General features: G+C 34.8%; 1 protein-coding gene across 3 annotated transcripts in view; it reads left to right on the top strand.

The window, feature by feature from the left end:
• Positions 1 to 18,897, top strand: part of CWF19L2 (CWF19 like cell cycle control factor 2) — a 122,486-nt gene that overhangs the window by 32,145 nt on the left and 71,444 nt on the right. For all 3 annotated transcript variants that reach the window (XM_038005260.2, XM_008020726.3, XM_008020729.3), the window contains 2 exons: positions 8,464 to 8,557; positions 10,441 to 10,530. In XM_038005260.2, the coding sequence (XP_037861188.2) occupies positions 8,464 to 8,557; positions 10,441 to 10,530 (184 nt within the window). The remainder of the gene's footprint in view (positions 1 to 8,463; positions 8,558 to 10,440; positions 10,531 to 18,897) is intronic.

Raw genomic sequence — 18,897 nt, 5'->3', positions numbered from 1 at the left:
TTAAATAGCTATACAATGCATATACCATTCAAAAATCTTGTTTTTTTCCCCAATATCTTAAAGATCTTTTTACTTTAGCCCATATGTACCTACATTTTTTATTTTAAAGGCTCTTTAATACTCCATTGTAAAACTTAGGCATAACCTAATATTTTTCACCAGTTTCCTATTGATGGAATTTTAGGTTGTTTCCAGTTTGTTGCTCTAAGAAACAATTCCGCATTTAATTTTTTGTGTGTATCTTTGCATGCTATTTAAATATAGCTATAACATACATTCCAAGGAGTGGAACTGTCAGGTCAAAGAGTACATGCATTTTACTTTTTACATATTTTGCAGTATTAACCAAGTTAAACTCTTATAGTCATATATGGGAATGACTTTTCTCCTACTTCCTGCTGATAGCATTATTGAGCTTTTAAAATGTTTACCATATGTGTAATTGAGAAACAGACTATTTCTTTGATTTTTATTTCTTTAAATATGAGTAAAGTTTGCCATACTTTCATGTGTTGTTTATTTGTAGTTTTTTTGTTAACTAGTCATATGTTTCGCCCTCTTTTTGAGTTATTGTTTGTTTGTAAGAGCTCTTTATATTTGTCATGTAATGCAAATAGATTTTTCATCATTTGTAATTTCCTATTTTTCTTTTTTCTTTCATTCTTTCTTAAATATGTTCAAATTTGTCACTCTTTCCTTTATTCATTTTAGGCCCTGCGATTATGTTAACTAGCAGAAAAACATCCACTGTAGTGGCCTATGCAATTAAGAACCTAAAACTTTTTATTAGAAATGAAATGTGCTTTTGCATATATTTTTCTTTTGTTAGAAAATACACTGGCTAAGTATTTCCAGGAATTTCAAACTTAGAGTAGTATGTAATGTGAACAAAAATTAATGAGAAGTCCTTAATTTTGATTTTACAAGTTTAATATCAGACTAACCCTTTTTATATAATATTTTAACCTTTGGATGTCATTCTTGGCAATTTGTTACTGTAGCCCAGAAGGGCAAGCGAAGGATGCTAGATTCTGAAGACTTTGAGTATAGTTGTGAGATCTTTAAGCAAGGAAGCAAATATGAGGGCAGTTGGTAAGAAAATAGTAAGGGGGATCTGTGAACACTGCCAGCACAAAAATAATACAATCATATGTGGCTTAACAATGGGGATATATTCTGAGAAATTGTTGTTAGGCAGATTCGTTATTAGGTGATTTTGTCATTGTGTGGACAGCGTAGTGTGTACTTACACAAACCTAGATGGTATAGCTTAGTACATACCTTCACTATATAGTACAGCCTATTGCCTCTAGGTTACAAAGTAGAGCATGTTACTGTACTGAGCACTGTTGGCAGTTGTAACACAATGATAAGTATTTGTGTATCTAAACATAACATAGAAAAGGTGCAGTAATAATACAGCATTATAATCTTATGGGATCACTGTCATATGTGGTCTGTCATTGACTGAAATGTCGTTATACTATGCATGACTAATTGCAGGTTTTAAAAATGTTATTGGGCTAGAGCTCTTTTAATTACTTATTTCTTAAAGGTTTTCAACCTCTGTCTCTGTGTGTGTTTCAAAGAGTACATTTTAGTGTGAAAATAGGGTTTGCTTTTTGGAAATTAATTATAAAAAGGACTTCAGAAATATAGCAGTAATTCTTGAAATTGAGACATGTTTGAGCTTTTTTTCTTTCTTTCTTTTTGCAGGATAATTGCAGGTGTCATGGTGATGTTTCTTTCAAAGCATTTGCTCATTATAAATGCTTAGGGAAAGAAAGGAAGAGCCCATTCCCTGATTTTTGCTGTAGAACAGTGTCTTTGCTGTGGTGTTCACAAAATAAAATAGAATAATATTTTCTTCAGTTACTTTGTGCTCAACAACATTCATTTAAATGTCTTTACTTGACAACTATTGTGTTGTGTTATATTGTGTAGAAGTAACTGTTAATGTTGAAATTACTAGTATAAAAGATGTTCAGAGTTCTTGTATATTTTTGTCATTTATCCTCATCTACTAATAAACAATTTAATTCTTGTTAGAAAATACTAAAAAAACTTGTGTGGAGGATTCCATTTCATGACAATGGAAATCACCACTTTTAAAGATCCATTGAGATTCTAGTTATCGTCTGGAAATGTGTGGGCTTTAAATGGACTTCAGCTACCTTCTTTGGCCTTCCTTGATTGAATCTCTAAACTTGCATCCTGGGAAGTGAGGGGAAGAGGAAAGTAAAATGACAAAGATGTGCCCTTTGGATGGATAATAACAAACTTCTTTGGCTACTTAATCTGGGATTTTTTTTTTTTTTTTTTTTTTTACATAAAAGGATATAGAAGCCAGATTTTAGTAGACTAAATTATTAAGAGTTATGGAATGGTAGAGATGGAAGGTGTATTTATACTAGAACATGTTTAATGGAAAAGAGTCAGTATCCATTTTAGAAGAAGCAAGACAGATAGGCAGATGATAGATGGGGCAACTGAGCAAGATCCCTGAGGTTAATGCGGGTGAATGTGGGGTCCAGTTTACTTATAAAAGTAGAAGGATTAGCTTTGGGTGGAAGTAGTTAAAACAAAAGGAAAAGTGTGGCTACAGATTGTAGGTGGCAAGGGAGAAAATTTAGGAATTCTTTCTTAATGACTTAATGCCAGTGTTTTTTTTTTTTTTGACACATGATTCCCAGAATATCTGTGATCCTCTTGATCTATATATGGAGAGTCAGTTATGATTGGTGTTGGTATTATAAAGAAACAACTTTTAGTTGTTCATGAGAAGCTTGCATTAGAAACTGAGAATTTGATTAGTACCCTGTTTTTAGGTATTTATACTTTTATTTTTGGTCATATCTTTTAGTAGGCGTGAATCTATTGCCATATTGACATTTGATATAGTAGTTTGTGTTAATAGTCCTGAAACATTTCTCCTCGAGAGAAGGAGATGGATTGGTGGATGGCTTGGTCTTTGATTCTTCTGATCCTATCAGACTTAAGGTTGCTTGCAAGGTGACTTATTTCTGGATATGGAGCTCAATAGAAGATTATGTGTGAACTTGTTCTACATCTGGATTATAGTAAACATCTACTGGAATAACAGAAAGGATTGTAGAAATACTGGGTAAATCGCTTCCTTATCCTAAAGAACCTTTCTTCGATTCTTTGGTTTCTCAGTTGGCTGATATTGAGATGAGAAATGGAGGAACTAGACATAACTTTAGTTGGAAAGAAAGACCTGGCCAGGTAAAAATAGCAGAAGGAAAAGAAGCCAAGAAGTTTCTCACTTAGGAAACAAGAATTTGAGAGACAGACCCTGGAGAAAGCGACTTCATAGGGGAATAATTGCACTGGTGCTCTTTAGAAAGGGCATGAACTGTGGTTATTTAATTTGCATTATACACACGTAAAAATATAATATCTATAATTCCACATAATAAACATAAACATAAGTTTTTAAAGCAGGGAATTTTGGAAAGTTGAATGGGAAAGAATGCAAATGGAGAAAAGTTGTTTTGATTAGTAAGTAAAAGAGAGATATGATTAGATTGCCAGAAATTCTGGTAAATTACATTTGCAATACAATGAAAATGACATGTACCTTAGCATTTAATTTGAAAAAGTACTGAAAAATATTTTCCATACAAAAAAGTACAACTAATAAAACAAGCAATAACTCAGCCCACGGATGCATATAAAAAGCAATAATGTTCTCCTGCTTACATGAATGCAGTGTCCCTACTGTTCATTTTAATTGTTTTTTAAAATGTAGACTAAAAGAATATGAGGGGAATGAAAATATGTTACTTACTAGTGTTGCTTTACCTCAAATATTTTAGATTTCTTAAACACCAGAGTATTGTCTTTTCTTTCAACAATATTGGAAGAAATGGCTACTATAGATTTTCTGTAGAGATTTTTTTTTTATTCCAATGCTGTCTATCTGTTAAAAGATTCCCCTCCCAGAGGAATTAATTATTTAAAAATAATTTCCATATATTGGTAGATCATGTTTTGATTTGGAAAACCAAATTCGTAGAAAATATGATTAAGGTTAATTTTCATAGAGTATTATAGAATCTGGGAATTCAGGAAAACTCATAATATCAGATATATCCTTTATTTAAGATTATGACAAATTAGTTATACTCTGGTTTTAAAATGTATTACTCCCTTTGAGGGTTAAAAAAACTTTGAAGTATGATTGACATACAGTAAACTGCAAATATACAAAAGTGTACATTTCGGTATATTTTGAAATGCATATGTTCTCCTTAAACCATCAACCCCCCGAAAGCCTTTGTGCCCTTTCATAATCTCTCTCTCCTGCTTTCCCACACCCCTGCTCTCCACTCCTAGGCAACCACATCTGCTTTCTTTTATTATAGACTACATTTATCCCTTGGAATTTGTGGGAGTTGGTTCTAGGACCACTCAAGTATACCAAAGTCGTACATACTCAAGTTGGAACCCACATGTATGAAAATGTCACTCTGTAGTTTTTGCATCACATGAATGCTGTATTTTTGATTGACGTTTGGCTGAAAAAAATCTGTGTATAAGTGGACCAGGGCAGTTCACCCCTGTGTTGTTCAAGGGTCAGCTGTAGTTTGCATTTTCTGGAGTTTGATGTAAATGGGATCATATGTTATGCGCTCTTATTTTGGTCTGTCTTCTTTCACTCAGCATAATTATTGTGAGCTTCATTTATGTTGTTGCGTATGTCAGTAGTCCATTCCTTTTTATTGATGGGTAATATACTATTGGTGGGTACATCACAATTTGTTTTTCCATTGTCCCGTTGATGAATATTGAGATTGGTTCCAGGTTTTGGCTGTTATAAATTATGTACAATTCTGAACTTTCATGTACAAGTCTTTGTATTGACATATGCTTTCCTTTCTCTTGGATAAATATACCTAGGAGAGCAGTAGCTAGATCATATGGTAACTGTATGTTTAAATACTAAGAAACTGCTAAACTGTTTTCCAAAGTGATTGTACCATTTTACATGATCACCAACAGTGTATAAGAGTTGCAGTTTCTCCAGATCCTTGTAAGAACTTGGAATGGTTAGTCTTTTAAATTTTGGCTCTTCTAGTGGATGTGTGGTGGTACCTCATTGTGGTTTTAATTTGTATTCCCCTAATGGCTTGCTACTGATGCTGAATATCTCTCCATGTGCTTATTTGCCATCTGGATATCTTTTTGTAAAGTGCTTACAATGTGTAGTGCTGTTACCTCTCTATTAGTAATTTAGATGTCTTTGTTTTATGATCAGTCAGGCCATAGGTGTATCAATTTTATTGCCTTAAATATCAGCTTTTGGTTTCATTGAATTTATTGTTTTTCTATTTTCTATTTATTTTACTCTGATTTTTTTTGTTTTTTGAATTTATTTGTACTTTGTTTTAATTTACTCTTTTTCTGCTTTCTTAAGGTGTAAGATGAGGTGATTGATTTGAGATCTTTTCTAATATAAATATTTAGTGCTATGAATTTCCCCCTAAATTGGCAGCATTCCACTAGTTCGGACATGTGTTATATAGTTTTCCTTTGGTCTTATTTTTGACCGATGGTTTATTTACAGGTGTGCTATTTAGTTTCCAAATATTGTAGTTGAGAATTTTCCAGAGACTTTTGTTAATGATTTCTAATTAATTTCATTGTGATAAAAGAATATAGTTTATATAGCTTGAATTCCTTTAAATTTATTGAGACTGTTTTTATAGCTTAGAACATGGTGTATATTGGAAATATTTTGTATGCACTTGGAAAGAATGTGTTTTCTACTCTTGTTGGGTGGTGTGTTCTATGAATGTCCATTTGGGCGTGTTAGTTGATGGTATTATTGAAGTCTTCCATGTGCTTGCCGATTCTGTTTATAGTAGTCCCCCTTTATCCATGGTTTTGCTTTCTGAGGTTTCAGTTACCTATGGTCAACCATGCTCTGAAAATATTACAGTATTTTGCAAGAGGCACCACCTTCACATAACTTTTATTACAGTGTAATGTTGTAATTGTACTATTTTGCTATTAGTTGTTGTTAGTGTCTTACTGTGTCTTATTTATAAGTCAGACTTTAACATAGGTATGTATATGTAGGAAAAAAAATGCTATAGATAGGGTTTGGTACTATCCAAGATTTCAGGCTTCCACTGAGGGTCTTGGAACATAACTCCTGCAGATAAGGGAGGACTGTTATATTTATCCTATCAAATATTGATAGAGAGGTATTGAAATTTATAGCTGTAATTGTGGATTTGTTTATTTCTCTTTCAGTTTTTGCTCATGCATTCAAACGCTTTTGCTGGATTGACTCATTTTTCATATGAAATGACCTTCTTTGTCCCTGGTAATATTTTTTCTCCATAATCTTGTTTGTTTGATATTAATGTAGCCATTTCAAGTTTCTTTTGACTAGCATTAACATGATATATCTTTTTCCATCCTTTTATGTTTAACATACTTATGTCTGTGTGTTTATAGAACATTTCCTGTAGTTGAGTTTTGCTTTTATATCAATCTGATAATTTCTGCCTTTTAATTTAGGTATTTGGACCATTTATATGTAATGTTATTGATATAATTAGGTTCAAATATGTAACTTTGCTATTCGTTCTCTACTTTTCCCATCTGTTCTTTGTTCACTTTGTCCTCTTTTTCTCACTTGTTTTGGATTATTTTTATGATTCCATATCATTTCTTTGGTTGCTGTAATTTTTTAAAAAAAGTATAGTGGTTGCTTTGTCTTTGATGGTGTACTACATCTTTAACTTACCATAGTCTATCTTCAAGTGATATGCTGTTCCTGAATGGTGTAAGAACTTTATCATTGTTTATTTACATTTCTCTCTTTCTTTCCTGTTAGTATTGTCATACATTTTACTTATACTTTTTATAAACCTCAAATATATTTTTAAAATAGTTATCTTCAGTTACATGTATGGTGGTATACTTAAGGTTGCCCCATAGCCCTCTGATGCTGTTTTCATTTTTACAGATTCTTTTCTGTGTTCCATTTTTCATGCAGAAAATTGCTTCAAGTTCACCAAACTCTACTTCTGCAGTTTAATTTTCCATTAATCTTATGCAGTATATTTTTTATCTCACACATTGTAGTTTTCATCTGTAAAAGTTTATTTTGGATCTTTTTTATATCTTTGTTGTGTCTGACTTTTTGAACATATGGAACACAGTTATAATAATCACTTTTAGTATCCTTGTCTGCTGTTTTTTACATCTGTGTCAGTTCTGGGTTGATTTTGACCGATAGCATTGTGTTCTAATTATGGGTGTTTTTCTACTTATTTGCCTGTCTGATCATCATTGATTAGATACTAAGTTTTACAGACTACCTTGTTGAGTGCTAGACATTTCTGAATTTCTATAAATACTCCTGAACTTTGTTCTGAAATATGGTTAATTGGAAACCATTTGATCCTTTTAACTTTCATTTTAACATTTTTTTAGGTGGGCCCAGAGCAGCATTTAGTCTAGGGCATGCTGTTTCCCACTAATGAAGCAAGACTGTTAATACTGTGTCTAGTGCTTTTTGAGTTACATGATTTCCTAGTCTGGCTAGTGCGACTGAACATGCAGTTCCCAGGAGTGCCAAGTACTCTACCTCCAATCCTTTCGGCTGGTTCTTTCCCTGACTGCAGGTAGTTTCTTGCTGAGTACTCAAGGGGAACCCTGTGCAGTTCTCTGGGATTTTCTTATGGTGCAGCTTTCTCTTCTTTGGTACTGTGTTCTGTGAATTCTAGCTGCCTTGGAATTCTTGGACTCCTGGCTATGTCTCCTTTACTCAGAAGTCCTTCAGGCTCTTGACTGAGGTCACTGTCCTGCACTGTAGCCTTGAATTATTTCTTAAGGCAGTAAGCTAGGGAAATCTGACCTTGGCTGGCGATTTCTTTTTTTGTATGAGAGTTCCATAGTATAGGTTTGGCACATGATATCAGTTTTAAACTAGTTTATATTATTTGACTATATGTTATGTTCTGGACTGACTTTACAAAAAAGCACATGATCATTGCTTTTATTCTTTGAATGCAGTTAAATATAGTTTCTTAGATTATTAACAACTTATCATGTCAAATGAGAAAAGTTTCCAAAGATGTAAAGAATTATGGCCTGGTTCTAGTTTTTTGTTTGTTTCCTTTTTGAAATAACGAGCATGGGGATATTAAATAAGAAGAGTTGATAAATACTATTTATCTCATTGTTATTGGGATTTTGATCAGTTGTTATAACTGCCGTAGTTGATTGTGGCATTGTAACAGAGAATTTTAAACTATCAATTTTTGGAAGAACATTTAGTTTAATTTACATGTATTACAATCATGATCTCCTATTGGTGCTGAATGCTTTGTTGAGGTCAGTTAAAATAACATTTGAGTTTTGATGTTATTGCTTGCATTACACCTATATTTCATATGCTGTTAATCTGTCCTGTTCCAATAGAAGTCCAGAGCATGAATCCATTCATATCCTGAGTGTTGATGAGAAGAACAAGTTGGGAGCCAAGATTATCAAAGCAGAGATGATGGGGAATATGGTAAGACTCTTAGATGTTGTTTTGGAGAATAGTGATCAAATATTTAACTTCTTATGAGTAATTTTAGAAGTTCCTTAGTAGTGTGGATATAGCACACTGTGAAAATAACTTTTGATTGTTGATTCCTTAAAGAAATTCTCAGGCCTGTAATCCCAGCACTTTGGGAGGCCGAGGCAGGAGGATCACTTGAGGTCAAGAGTTTGAGACCAGCCTGGCCAAAATGGGGAAACCCCGTCTCTACTAAAAATATAAAAATTAGCCTGATGTGGTGGTGTGTGCCTGTAATCCCAGCCACTGGGGTGGCTGAGGCAGGAGAATCGCTTGAACCTGGGAGATGGAGATTGCAGTGAGCCAAGATCACGCCATTGCACTCCAGCCTAGGCGACAAAGTGAGACTGTGTCTCAAAAAAAAGAAAAAAAGAATTCTTGAACCTTTCTGTGAACAGTACTATCTGCCTACTTGTAAATAAATGATCTACTTTCTCTGTCAGATCTCTGAAATTTAAGATCCTAAGGAACTTCATGCTTTTAAATTTCTTTTTTTACTTTGTTATTTGCTTTCTTCCTGCATTTCTAACTCATTGAGCATATTTAAGGGAGATAAAGATGTCACTTTTTCCACCTCATTTTTGTCATGTATTTTTAAGAATGTTTTTTACTTTTCCAAATTACTTAGGAACCTAAAAAAGGAGGATTAAGTCATTCAAGTTTTCAGTAAATGTGCTGTGCCTGATACTGTGTTAGATGCTTTGTGTAGGCTAACTCATTTAATTCCTGTAGTAATGTTTGATTTACGACTAATTTACCTCAGAATTGTAAGAAATAGGGATGATTTGGTAAGAGCTGCATTTATCCATTTGTCCATTCATTTATTGTCACATGCATATTAAAATAATATACAGTGAGATGTATATATTAAAGTGCACATAACAGAATAGCACAGCCAGATATTCCACATCTTGATAGAATAGATTCGGTCATGGTCATATGTATGCACTCATCTCAAACCCAAATATAAGGGATCTTTAGGTAATCTTATGTTTTGGCAAACTATTAGTACAATACTGTAGTAGAACAAATGGTAACCAAACAAGGTATTTCTGTGTTATGTCTAATAAAGGGCATATCTTGCATATGCCGCTCTCTTTGAATCTGATCCTTGGAAACACTGAACTTCCACTCATCCTAGAAATTGGTAAGGAAAATAAACAACAATAATGATAACAGGAAAATAAAGTTTGAGCTTTGAAAGTACGGAGGAATTAGTTAAAATAGTGAAAGAGAGGTCATCTAGGTAAAAGGGTAAAATATGTGTTCTTGTGTTCAAGAAGAGCACTGTGGTGGCGCTTGCTGTTTTTTGCATGTCACATAAATCTACTTATTTAATTTATTACTTCATGGTTTATTGCTTTATATGACAGTTGTTTTATATAAATTTCTATAAGTTTCCTAGAGTAAAAATGAAATATATTCAGAATTTTCGTCCAAATTATCAACAATAAAGAAGGTAACATTTAAAATCTTGTGATAGCTTTTTTGTTACCAATAACTGAAGTTGAAAGTATTGAACTTTTATAATATTTAGTAATTATTAAAATGTCATTAAGGTTATGTATTTCCTTCGTCTATCTCCTACAAAATATATGTCCTTGTAATTATTTATCTTTGAAGCATAAACACGTCATAGGTATTCAAGGAGTTTGTAACTGAGATAAGTTCATTAAAAAGTAATATACTAGGCTGTGGGTTGGTAGTTGAAATTAGATGGTGGCTACATGAGTGTTGGTTATACTATCTTTTCTTCTGTTGTGTAAATTTGAACGTTTTGTTGTAAAGAATTAAACTACATATTGCACATATTTTACTTGTTTTTCTTTTTGAAGGAATTAGCTGAACAACTTAAAGCTCAACTTGAAAAGGCAAATAAATTCAAAGAAACTGTAACACAGACACCAAAAAAATCTGGGGTAGAGGTAAGTAATAAAAGTTTGGAGAAAATTACCTTGTATAACACTACTACTGGGCAGTGGTAATATTTTATTTTATTTATTTTTTTGAGACAATGTCTTGCTCTGTTGCCCAGGCTGGAGTACAGTGGCGTGATCTTGGCTCACTGCAACCTCTGCCTCCCGGGTTCAAGCAATTCTTGTGCCTCAGCCTCCTAAGTAGCTGATACTACAGGTGTGTGCCACCATGCCTAGCTAATTTTTGTGTTTTTAGTAGAGACAGATTTCACCATATTGGTCAGGCTGGTCTTGAACTCCTGACTTCAAATGATCTACCCCTCTCGGCCTCCAAGAGTGCTGGGATTATAGATGTGAGTCACTGTGCTCAGCTGGCAGTGGTAATATTTTAATGTGAGATGTGTCTGTATATGTGTCTGTGTGTTTATGTATATGCATGCTTATTTAAAAAAATTTAGTTTTCTATGTATTCTCTTACATTCTATCAGTGTGCCCTGGTGGAAAAAAGCCTCAGGCTGAGACCAAGGAGACCTGCTTTTATTCTGGACTGTGCTGCTTACTGATTGCTTCTGTATGAGTCAAACTGCTCCTTAACTTGTCTCCTTCAGAATGAAGGACTTGAATTAGATATTCATTTCATATAAAACAAATTACTGGCCGGGTGCAGTGGCTCACACCTGTAATCTTAGCTCTTTGGGAGGCTGAGGTGGGTGGCTCACGAGGTCAGTAGAATGAGACAATCCTGGCTAACATGGTGAAACCTCGTTTCTACTAAAAATACAAAATAATTAGCTGGGTGTGGTGGTGGGCGCCAGTAGTCCCAGCTACTCGGGAGGCTGAGGCAGGAGAATGGCATGAACCTGGGAGGCGGAGCTTGCAGTGAGCTGAGATCGAACCACTGCAGTCCAGCCTGGGCGACAGAGCGAGACTCCGTCTCAAAAAAAAAAAAAAAAAAAAAAATTACTTTGGTCTATGATTAATTCATCTGTTAGTGAACAAAACAAATAAAAACACCTACCTGCATGGAACTTTCATTTGGGTAGGGAGGGAAACAAATTATAAAAATGATAAGCAAGTTAAAAAATAATACAGTATATCAGAAAGTTACTCTATGGCAAGGTAGTGGCAATTTTGAGTGACAGGTGGGTTGGTGGCTTGGGATGCACAGGCCAATTCTCTTGAAAAAGTGTAAGGACTTTATACAAGGACTTGTAGTTAGTGGAGGAGTGAATTTCTGTGTATTTGAGTGAAGAGTGCTGTAGTCATAGGGAACAGATTTAAAGGCCCAAAGATGGAAATATGTCTGATGTGTAGGAAGAATAGCAAGGAGACCAGTGTTGCTGGAGTGGAATAAATGAGAGAGGGAAGTAGGAGATACAGATTAGAGAGACTATAGGTGGCCAGATCATGTTAAGCTTTGAAAGTCATAGTAAGGAGGTGGGCTTTTTTTTTTTTTTTTTTTCTGACTGAGATGGTGAGAAACTATTAAATGGTTTTAAGCAGAAAATATATTTTGACAGGACCGTTCTGGATTCTCTATTAAGAACGGTTTGCAGAAGCTGAAGTAGAGGTGGACTTTTGTAATAATGCAGATAAGAAATGATAGTGGCTTTGACCAAGATAGATAGTAGCTATGGAGATGGTTAGAAGTGATTGCATTTTGTATTTTATAAATACTTGCAGTATATATTTTGAAAGAAAAGCTGACAGGATTTTTATGGTGGTTTAGGTAGGGGGTGGGTAATGGGATAAAGAGAGGAGGCAAAGAGGACTCCAAGGTTTTTCGCTTGAGCAGCTGAAAGAATAGCCGTTATTTGAGTCGTGGAAGAAAGAGGAAGAATAGGTTTTGGGACAAATCAGAGGTTCTGTTTTGGATATGAGTTTGGATGCCTGTTAGATATGGAACAAGTAGAGATGTCAAGTAGGCAGTTGGATGGTTGGGAGTAGGGAGAAGATAGAATTGGTTAGTTGGGGAAAAGTCCTTTGTATTGGAGATAGAAATTTGGGAGTTATTAACATATAGGTGATATTTAAATCTATGACACCGCATGAAATAATCACAGGCATAAATGTAGATAGAAGTTGAACAGCTGAGTTCAACTTCTGCATTACAGATTTGGATGTATATAAATAACTCTAGCTGGGTGTGGTGATGTGCTCCTGTAGTCCCAGTTACTTGGGAGGCTGGGGTGGAGGATTGTTTGAGACCAGGAGGTCCAGGCTGCAGTGAGCCATGATTGCACCACCGCACTCCAGTCTAGATGACAGAGTGAGACCCTGTCTCTAAAAACAGAATGAATGAATAAATAAATAAAAATAAAAACACTAAAAACAAAATCCTCCCCCTTCTCCCAAAATAACTCATGCAATTTTCACAGTATCCTTTGAGATAGTCCATGTTATTATTACAGATTTATAGATCAAGAAACTGAGGCACAGAGGGTTAAGTAACTTGTCCAGGTATACAACTAATAAGTGCAGGGCAAGGATTTAAACCCACAGAAGTACTTGTGTTTACATGATACCTCTTTTTGATGGTGAAGGATAAAGTCAGCAGCTCTTTTGAGAATCAGGTTTGGGATATAATGAAGTTTGTAAATGATTTTAAAGGTCTGTTCTCAAAGATTAGTTTACATAATTTACTGTCAGTGTGGGAGGAGATGAGAATGTATCAAGTCAGCTTTCCTAGAATTTTCTTCAGGCTGAAGTCATTCATGACTTAGATAACATTATACAGAGTATGTTTATGAAAATGGCTGTTTACACTAAGTTGTGGTACCTAATATTTTTTAAAAGTTTCTCACACAAAATGGAGAGTGAGAAATTACTGGTAGGATTAAAAAGTAGGGACTGGGAGGATAGCTAGAACTAGGTGTACTGTGAAGTTCATCTTACACACTTTTGCCAAATTATTGTTTTCAGGTGTCCTTGTGGTTAACTGATTTTGTACTCTGAAACTTTAAGTGGTTTATTAGTGCTAACTGTAAGTACCAGGTCTTCCTGCAGCATAGCCTTCCACAGTATGGCCCCGTTTTCCAGTCCTGCCTCCAAGACTGTCTTACACATAACCCGTGTCTCTTTCACATTTACCTATGCTATTTATTATTTGTGCCAGACATCACCCTTCTTCATTATGGCCGCTTTCTAATCCTCTCATACAGTTGCAACATTTTCCATTTTTGAAACCTCAAAGACATTTTTCTTTTTAAGATTTTATTTTTTAGAGCAGTGCTAGGTTCACAGCAAAATTGAGAGGAAGGTACACAGATTTCCCACATACTTCCTGCTCCTACATAAGCACAGCCTCCCCCATTATCAATAGCCCCTAACGGAGGAGTACATTTGTTACAATTGATGAACCTGCATTGACACATTATATCACCCAAAGTCTATAGTTTACATTAAGGTCCTCTCTTGGTATTGTACATTCTCTGGGTTTGAATAAATGTGTAATGACATGTATCCACCATTGTAGTATCATACAGAGTAGTTTCACTGTACTAAATCCTCTGTGTTCCACCTGTTCATGCCTCCCTATCCCTTAACCCCTGGCAACCTCGGATCTTTTTATTCTCCATAGTTTTGCCTTTTCCAGAATGTCACGTAATTGAAATCATACAGTATGTAGCATTTTCAGATTGGTTTCTAATATATATTTAAGATTTCTCTCTGTCATTCCACGGTTTGATAGCTCATTTCTTTTTAGTGCTGAATAATATTTCATGGTCTGTAGGTGGCACATTTTACTTTTTCATTCACCTGTTGGAGGACATCTTGGTGCATCCAAGTTTTTGCAGTTATGAATAAAACTGCTATAAACATCTGTGTGCAGTTTTTTTTGTGTGGATAGAAGTTTTCAACTCCTTTGGGTAGGCTGGGCTCGCTGGCTCACACCTGTAATCCCAGCACTTTGGGAGGCTGAGATGGATAGATTGCTTGAGGTCAGGAGTTCGAGACCAGCCTGGCCAACATGGCGAAACCTTGTCTCTACTTAAAAATACAAAAATTAGCTGGGCATGGTGGTGGGCACCTGTAATCCGAACTACTGGGGAGGCTGAGGCAGGAGAATTCCTTGAACCTGGGAGGCGGAGGTTGCAGTGAGCTGCAATTATGCCACTGCACTCTAGCCTGGGCAGCAGTGAGGGACTCTCTCAAAAAACAAAAAAACAAGAAGACAAAAAACTCCTTTGCGTAAATATCAAGGAATGCAGTTGCTGGATCATTTGGTAAGAGTATGTTTGTCAGAAACCTCGAAGAATCTTAAAGTATCCTCTGTGGCATGTATCTTTTCAAATTATATATGTGTGTGTACACTTGTTACCACCTTCTCATTTATTTCTGTTTCTTTCCTGGCACTTGTCAGTTTTATTAAAGGTTCTAAAGCTGTGGCTGGACTTCACGGGATTCCTGAATCAGGCATTTTTTTTTTCCCTTCGATTTGGTTGGTTGAAAAATTATATTTGTAAGAAAAATTTCTTTATATCAAATGCTGTTCATTTCAGACAACTGTAGTGATGTGACTGTTCCACAGCCTGGTAGCACAAGCTTCATGGGAGCAGTGCTGAGGCCGCTAGAATGACTTCCAGTCAATTGGACTAAGAGACCATTGTGCCATTTTGATCTTTTGACAGTCCATCTCTGCCTTTGTCCCTCTCTTTAAATATTAGGCCTATTGAAGAAAATATGAATCATGGCCGGGCGCGGTGGCTCACGCCTGTAATCCCAGCACTTTGGGAGGCCGAGGCGGGCGGATCACAAGGTCAGGAGATCGAGACCATGGTGAAACCCCGTCTCTACTAAAAAAAAAAAAAAAAAAAAAAAAAATTAGCCGGGCGCAGTGGCGGGCGCCTGTAGTCCCAGCTACTGGGGAGGCTGAGGTAGGAGAATGGCGTGAACCCGGGAGGCGGAGCTTGCAGTGAGCCGAGATTGCGCCACTGCACTCCAGCCTGGGCGACAGAGCGAGACTCCGTCTCAAAAAAAAAAAAAAAAAAAAAGAAAATATGAATCATAAATACTCTTCTATTTTACTTTGATTATCATATATTCTAGAATAGAAAAAAACAGTATTTTTGATAGTCAGATTTTTAAAATATCTGAAGGGCATTAAATATGTGTGAGTATAGGAAGGAATACTTAATTTTAATTAGCATATTTATTAAATTTATTAGCTTAAATAACCTGCCCTTCCTTAAGCATTAAATACTCTTGGTAAATTTAGCACATCACTCGATTATTTTAAGAAATATATCAGACTAAAATTCTTCACCATTTTCATGGTTAGCTTAATTAAATTATAAAATTTTAAGCTGTTACTAGCTTTGTATAGCTTGTTCACTTAAGGTTTCAAATACCTTCAAAAAGACAAACACACATTCTTAAAAAGTTACAATGAACAAGTCATAAATGAATGTGAGTGCCGTTAAAAATGTGTTTCCTGTGTTAAAGTGAAATAAATTTTATATCGAAAAAGGTTGCAGAGCTATTACTATACTTTTACCTAAACGCATTATAAGGTTAAGTTTGATTTATTTCTTAATCTCAGAGTTGCAAAGTTACTTAACCATCTAAGAGAAATTAACTGTTTTAGGCAGGTTAAGGTCCCTCCATAGCAGGAGGGATCTTTGTACAATTAACAGAATAATGGATCAGAAAGTATGGGACCCTAACCAGTAAGAATATACCTTGCTGTTTTATGATAGTATATATATGTGTGTATATATACTATACCACACTCTTGTAAAAGAATAGACCTAAGCCTGAGATTTTTGTGTTACTTCTTGTAGTCAAGCTTTGCTGACCCTATGAAATGAATTGACCATTTTCTTCTTATCTTTTGACTAAGGTTGGCCATGTCCCACCAGATTTTATTCCATACACCTCCTAACGTGAAGTGCTTTTTCCATTATCCTGTGCAGTTGTTTAATGTAAAATCAGTTTTCAAAGTATCTCAGGCAAGCAAAAGGAGCCACATAGGGAAACCTTCCTTGAAATATTTGAGCTGGTTTGCGGCTTGGAACAGAAGGAAAAAATTTGAAGCAGATATTCTGTTAAATAACATTTCTCCTACGGTTTTGAGGATATGACACAATAATTGACAGGCTATATCTCATCTCTTGTGCACATGACTCTGATATTACTCATGTTTTTAAAATTTCTAGCTCCTCCTATCTTTGAGCAGTGGACTTCAGTACTCAGTAGATTAGTATTTGAAGTATCATACAAAATATAATTTCTGTTTGTTAGTCTCTTTGGGGAACTGTATAGCCCTTTGAGACTTCAAATAGAAAGTTTTTTTTCTCCTAAGGATTCTTTGACCAGAAAGGCATGTTTTCACCTTCTCTGCAGAGAAGGTTCAAGCACTTTTGCACATCTGGTTCAAGCTTTACTAAGTGTGTGTGTATATATATATATATATATTTTATATATATATATTTTATATATATATAAAACAAATCTTTGCCAACAATTCTAAAAGAATTCTCTACTGCAACTAAAGTAATTTATTCCATCAGATACAGGGCCTTGATTACCTTTCGAAGTGGTTTTTTTAGAAATTAGAATGGAATACAAAGTTGTTTACTACTATGGAGATTTGATGATGTTCTAGAGGAAAATCATGTAATACTTCTGATGGAAATTTTGCCCTTTGAGAGAAAAGAAAACCCCATGCATAGAACGCTTGAACAGGGAAGAATTCTTTCATTGCTTAGCTCGTTTGTTGGAAGTATTAGGTTACAGGAATAAGGTAAATCTCTTCATTCATATATCTATGAATATCATTTTGGCTTTAGTGAAAAACCATCAGCACTTTTAATTTTTAGTTTGCTTATCCCTCTTCTCCTTTAGAGGGTGAACTGTTTAGTATTTAGGACGAGAGTTATTCTTTCAGTTCATATCTAGTACGTGGAGTAATATTTGACATCTTGTAGACAACCAAGACATACTGAAATACCAGTTTTATCAATGTCTTTATTTTATTCTCTATAGTATTTTTTTGTAAATCTTAAAAATGATCCATGATCTTTGACATCATCTAGTCTGGCCATCACACAAGTGTAGCTTCTTTATTTTAACATTAAGTCAACCACATAGCTTCTCCATCTACCTTGTGCTTAAACACTGAGGTATGAGGTCTCACTGAGTTTTGGATATTGCTAGTTTTATATCAGGAAAAATCTAATTCTAATTCTTTAATATGTTAGTCCTAATCTTCCCTTCCTTAACTTGGGCCTGTTAATAATTCTTCAACAGAGTCACATTATGTATACATTTAATCTAAAGGAATTTAGCTCTGTACTTTATAAGAAAAGATAATGCAGGAAATTAAGCTCAACATTTGTAACAAAGAATGAAATAATCTTTGCCTAACGGTGTAGTAGCGTTAAAATTTTGTCTACACTGCTGGTAAAGAAGAGAAATGCATTTTGATACCTATTCATGTACGTAGAGAGGGTTTACGGACATTCTCTTTAAAGAAATTGAAGAATTAACTAAGGGCCATAGAGAAACATTAATAAATAGATACATTCATTTTGTATATAAATCAGGTACTTGACTAGTTATTTGAATTATTTCTGGTAGTAGTTTGACCATATTCAATTACTGCTTTAACACTGTCTTTTAGATCTGATTCTTGGGTGCATCATTCGCTGTGTTCACAAGTTCACTTGTCATTGCTGTGATTCCCAGAATATGTGAACTCTTAGACTGTGTCTTTTTAAAAATGTTTTAGCTTCCCAATCTCTGCAGTCGATCTTGTAAGCATAGTACGACAGAAGAAAAGTTACAAGACTATAAAAAACTTGCTTGTGGTTTACTTTTAATATTTAAACAGAGAGATTTGACCTTTACTCAACGAATACTTTGTAGTTCCTTCTTTGTAGAAGGCCTTTGCACTCTCAATTTTCTAGGTCAAATATTTTAAATCTGAAGTAAACATTATTGTAGCTTTGCATTTATTCTATTTACCTTGCTGTGTTACTGTAGGCACATTTTACTTGAGGTATAGTCTTGCTTGACACAGAGTAGGTGTACAAAAGTATTATTTCCTTTTAGTCATTTAGCTAGTTTTTCCCCAGCCACGAAAAAAATGTGGTCAATAGATGTACCTATTTTCTATACAGTTCAGCTTGTATTTTTTAACCCTCCTTAAAGTATCGCTCATTTCTGTGCTGTGCAGTTGGAAATATCATCTTAGGCGTTACTAGAGGACTTATTTCTTGAAATAGAGCATTACTATAGGAGCAAATATTTTAAGCAAAAATGAATGAAAGCAAATGATGTATAAATAAAAACTAATATTAGCATACAGAATCTATCGGTTCTCTAGTCTCATACCTCACATAAAATTCATCGTGAAATGGTGTCAATTTTACC

Source organism: Chlorocebus sabaeus, chromosome 1 (assembly GCF_047675955.1).
Source record: "Chlorocebus sabaeus isolate Y175 chromosome 1, mChlSab1.0.hap1, whole genome shotgun sequence".
In the NCBI taxonomy this organism is placed as follows: Eukaryota; Metazoa; Chordata; class Mammalia; order Primates; family Cercopithecidae; genus Chlorocebus; species Chlorocebus sabaeus.
This window is presented reverse-complemented; position numbering and strand designations above follow the sequence as displayed.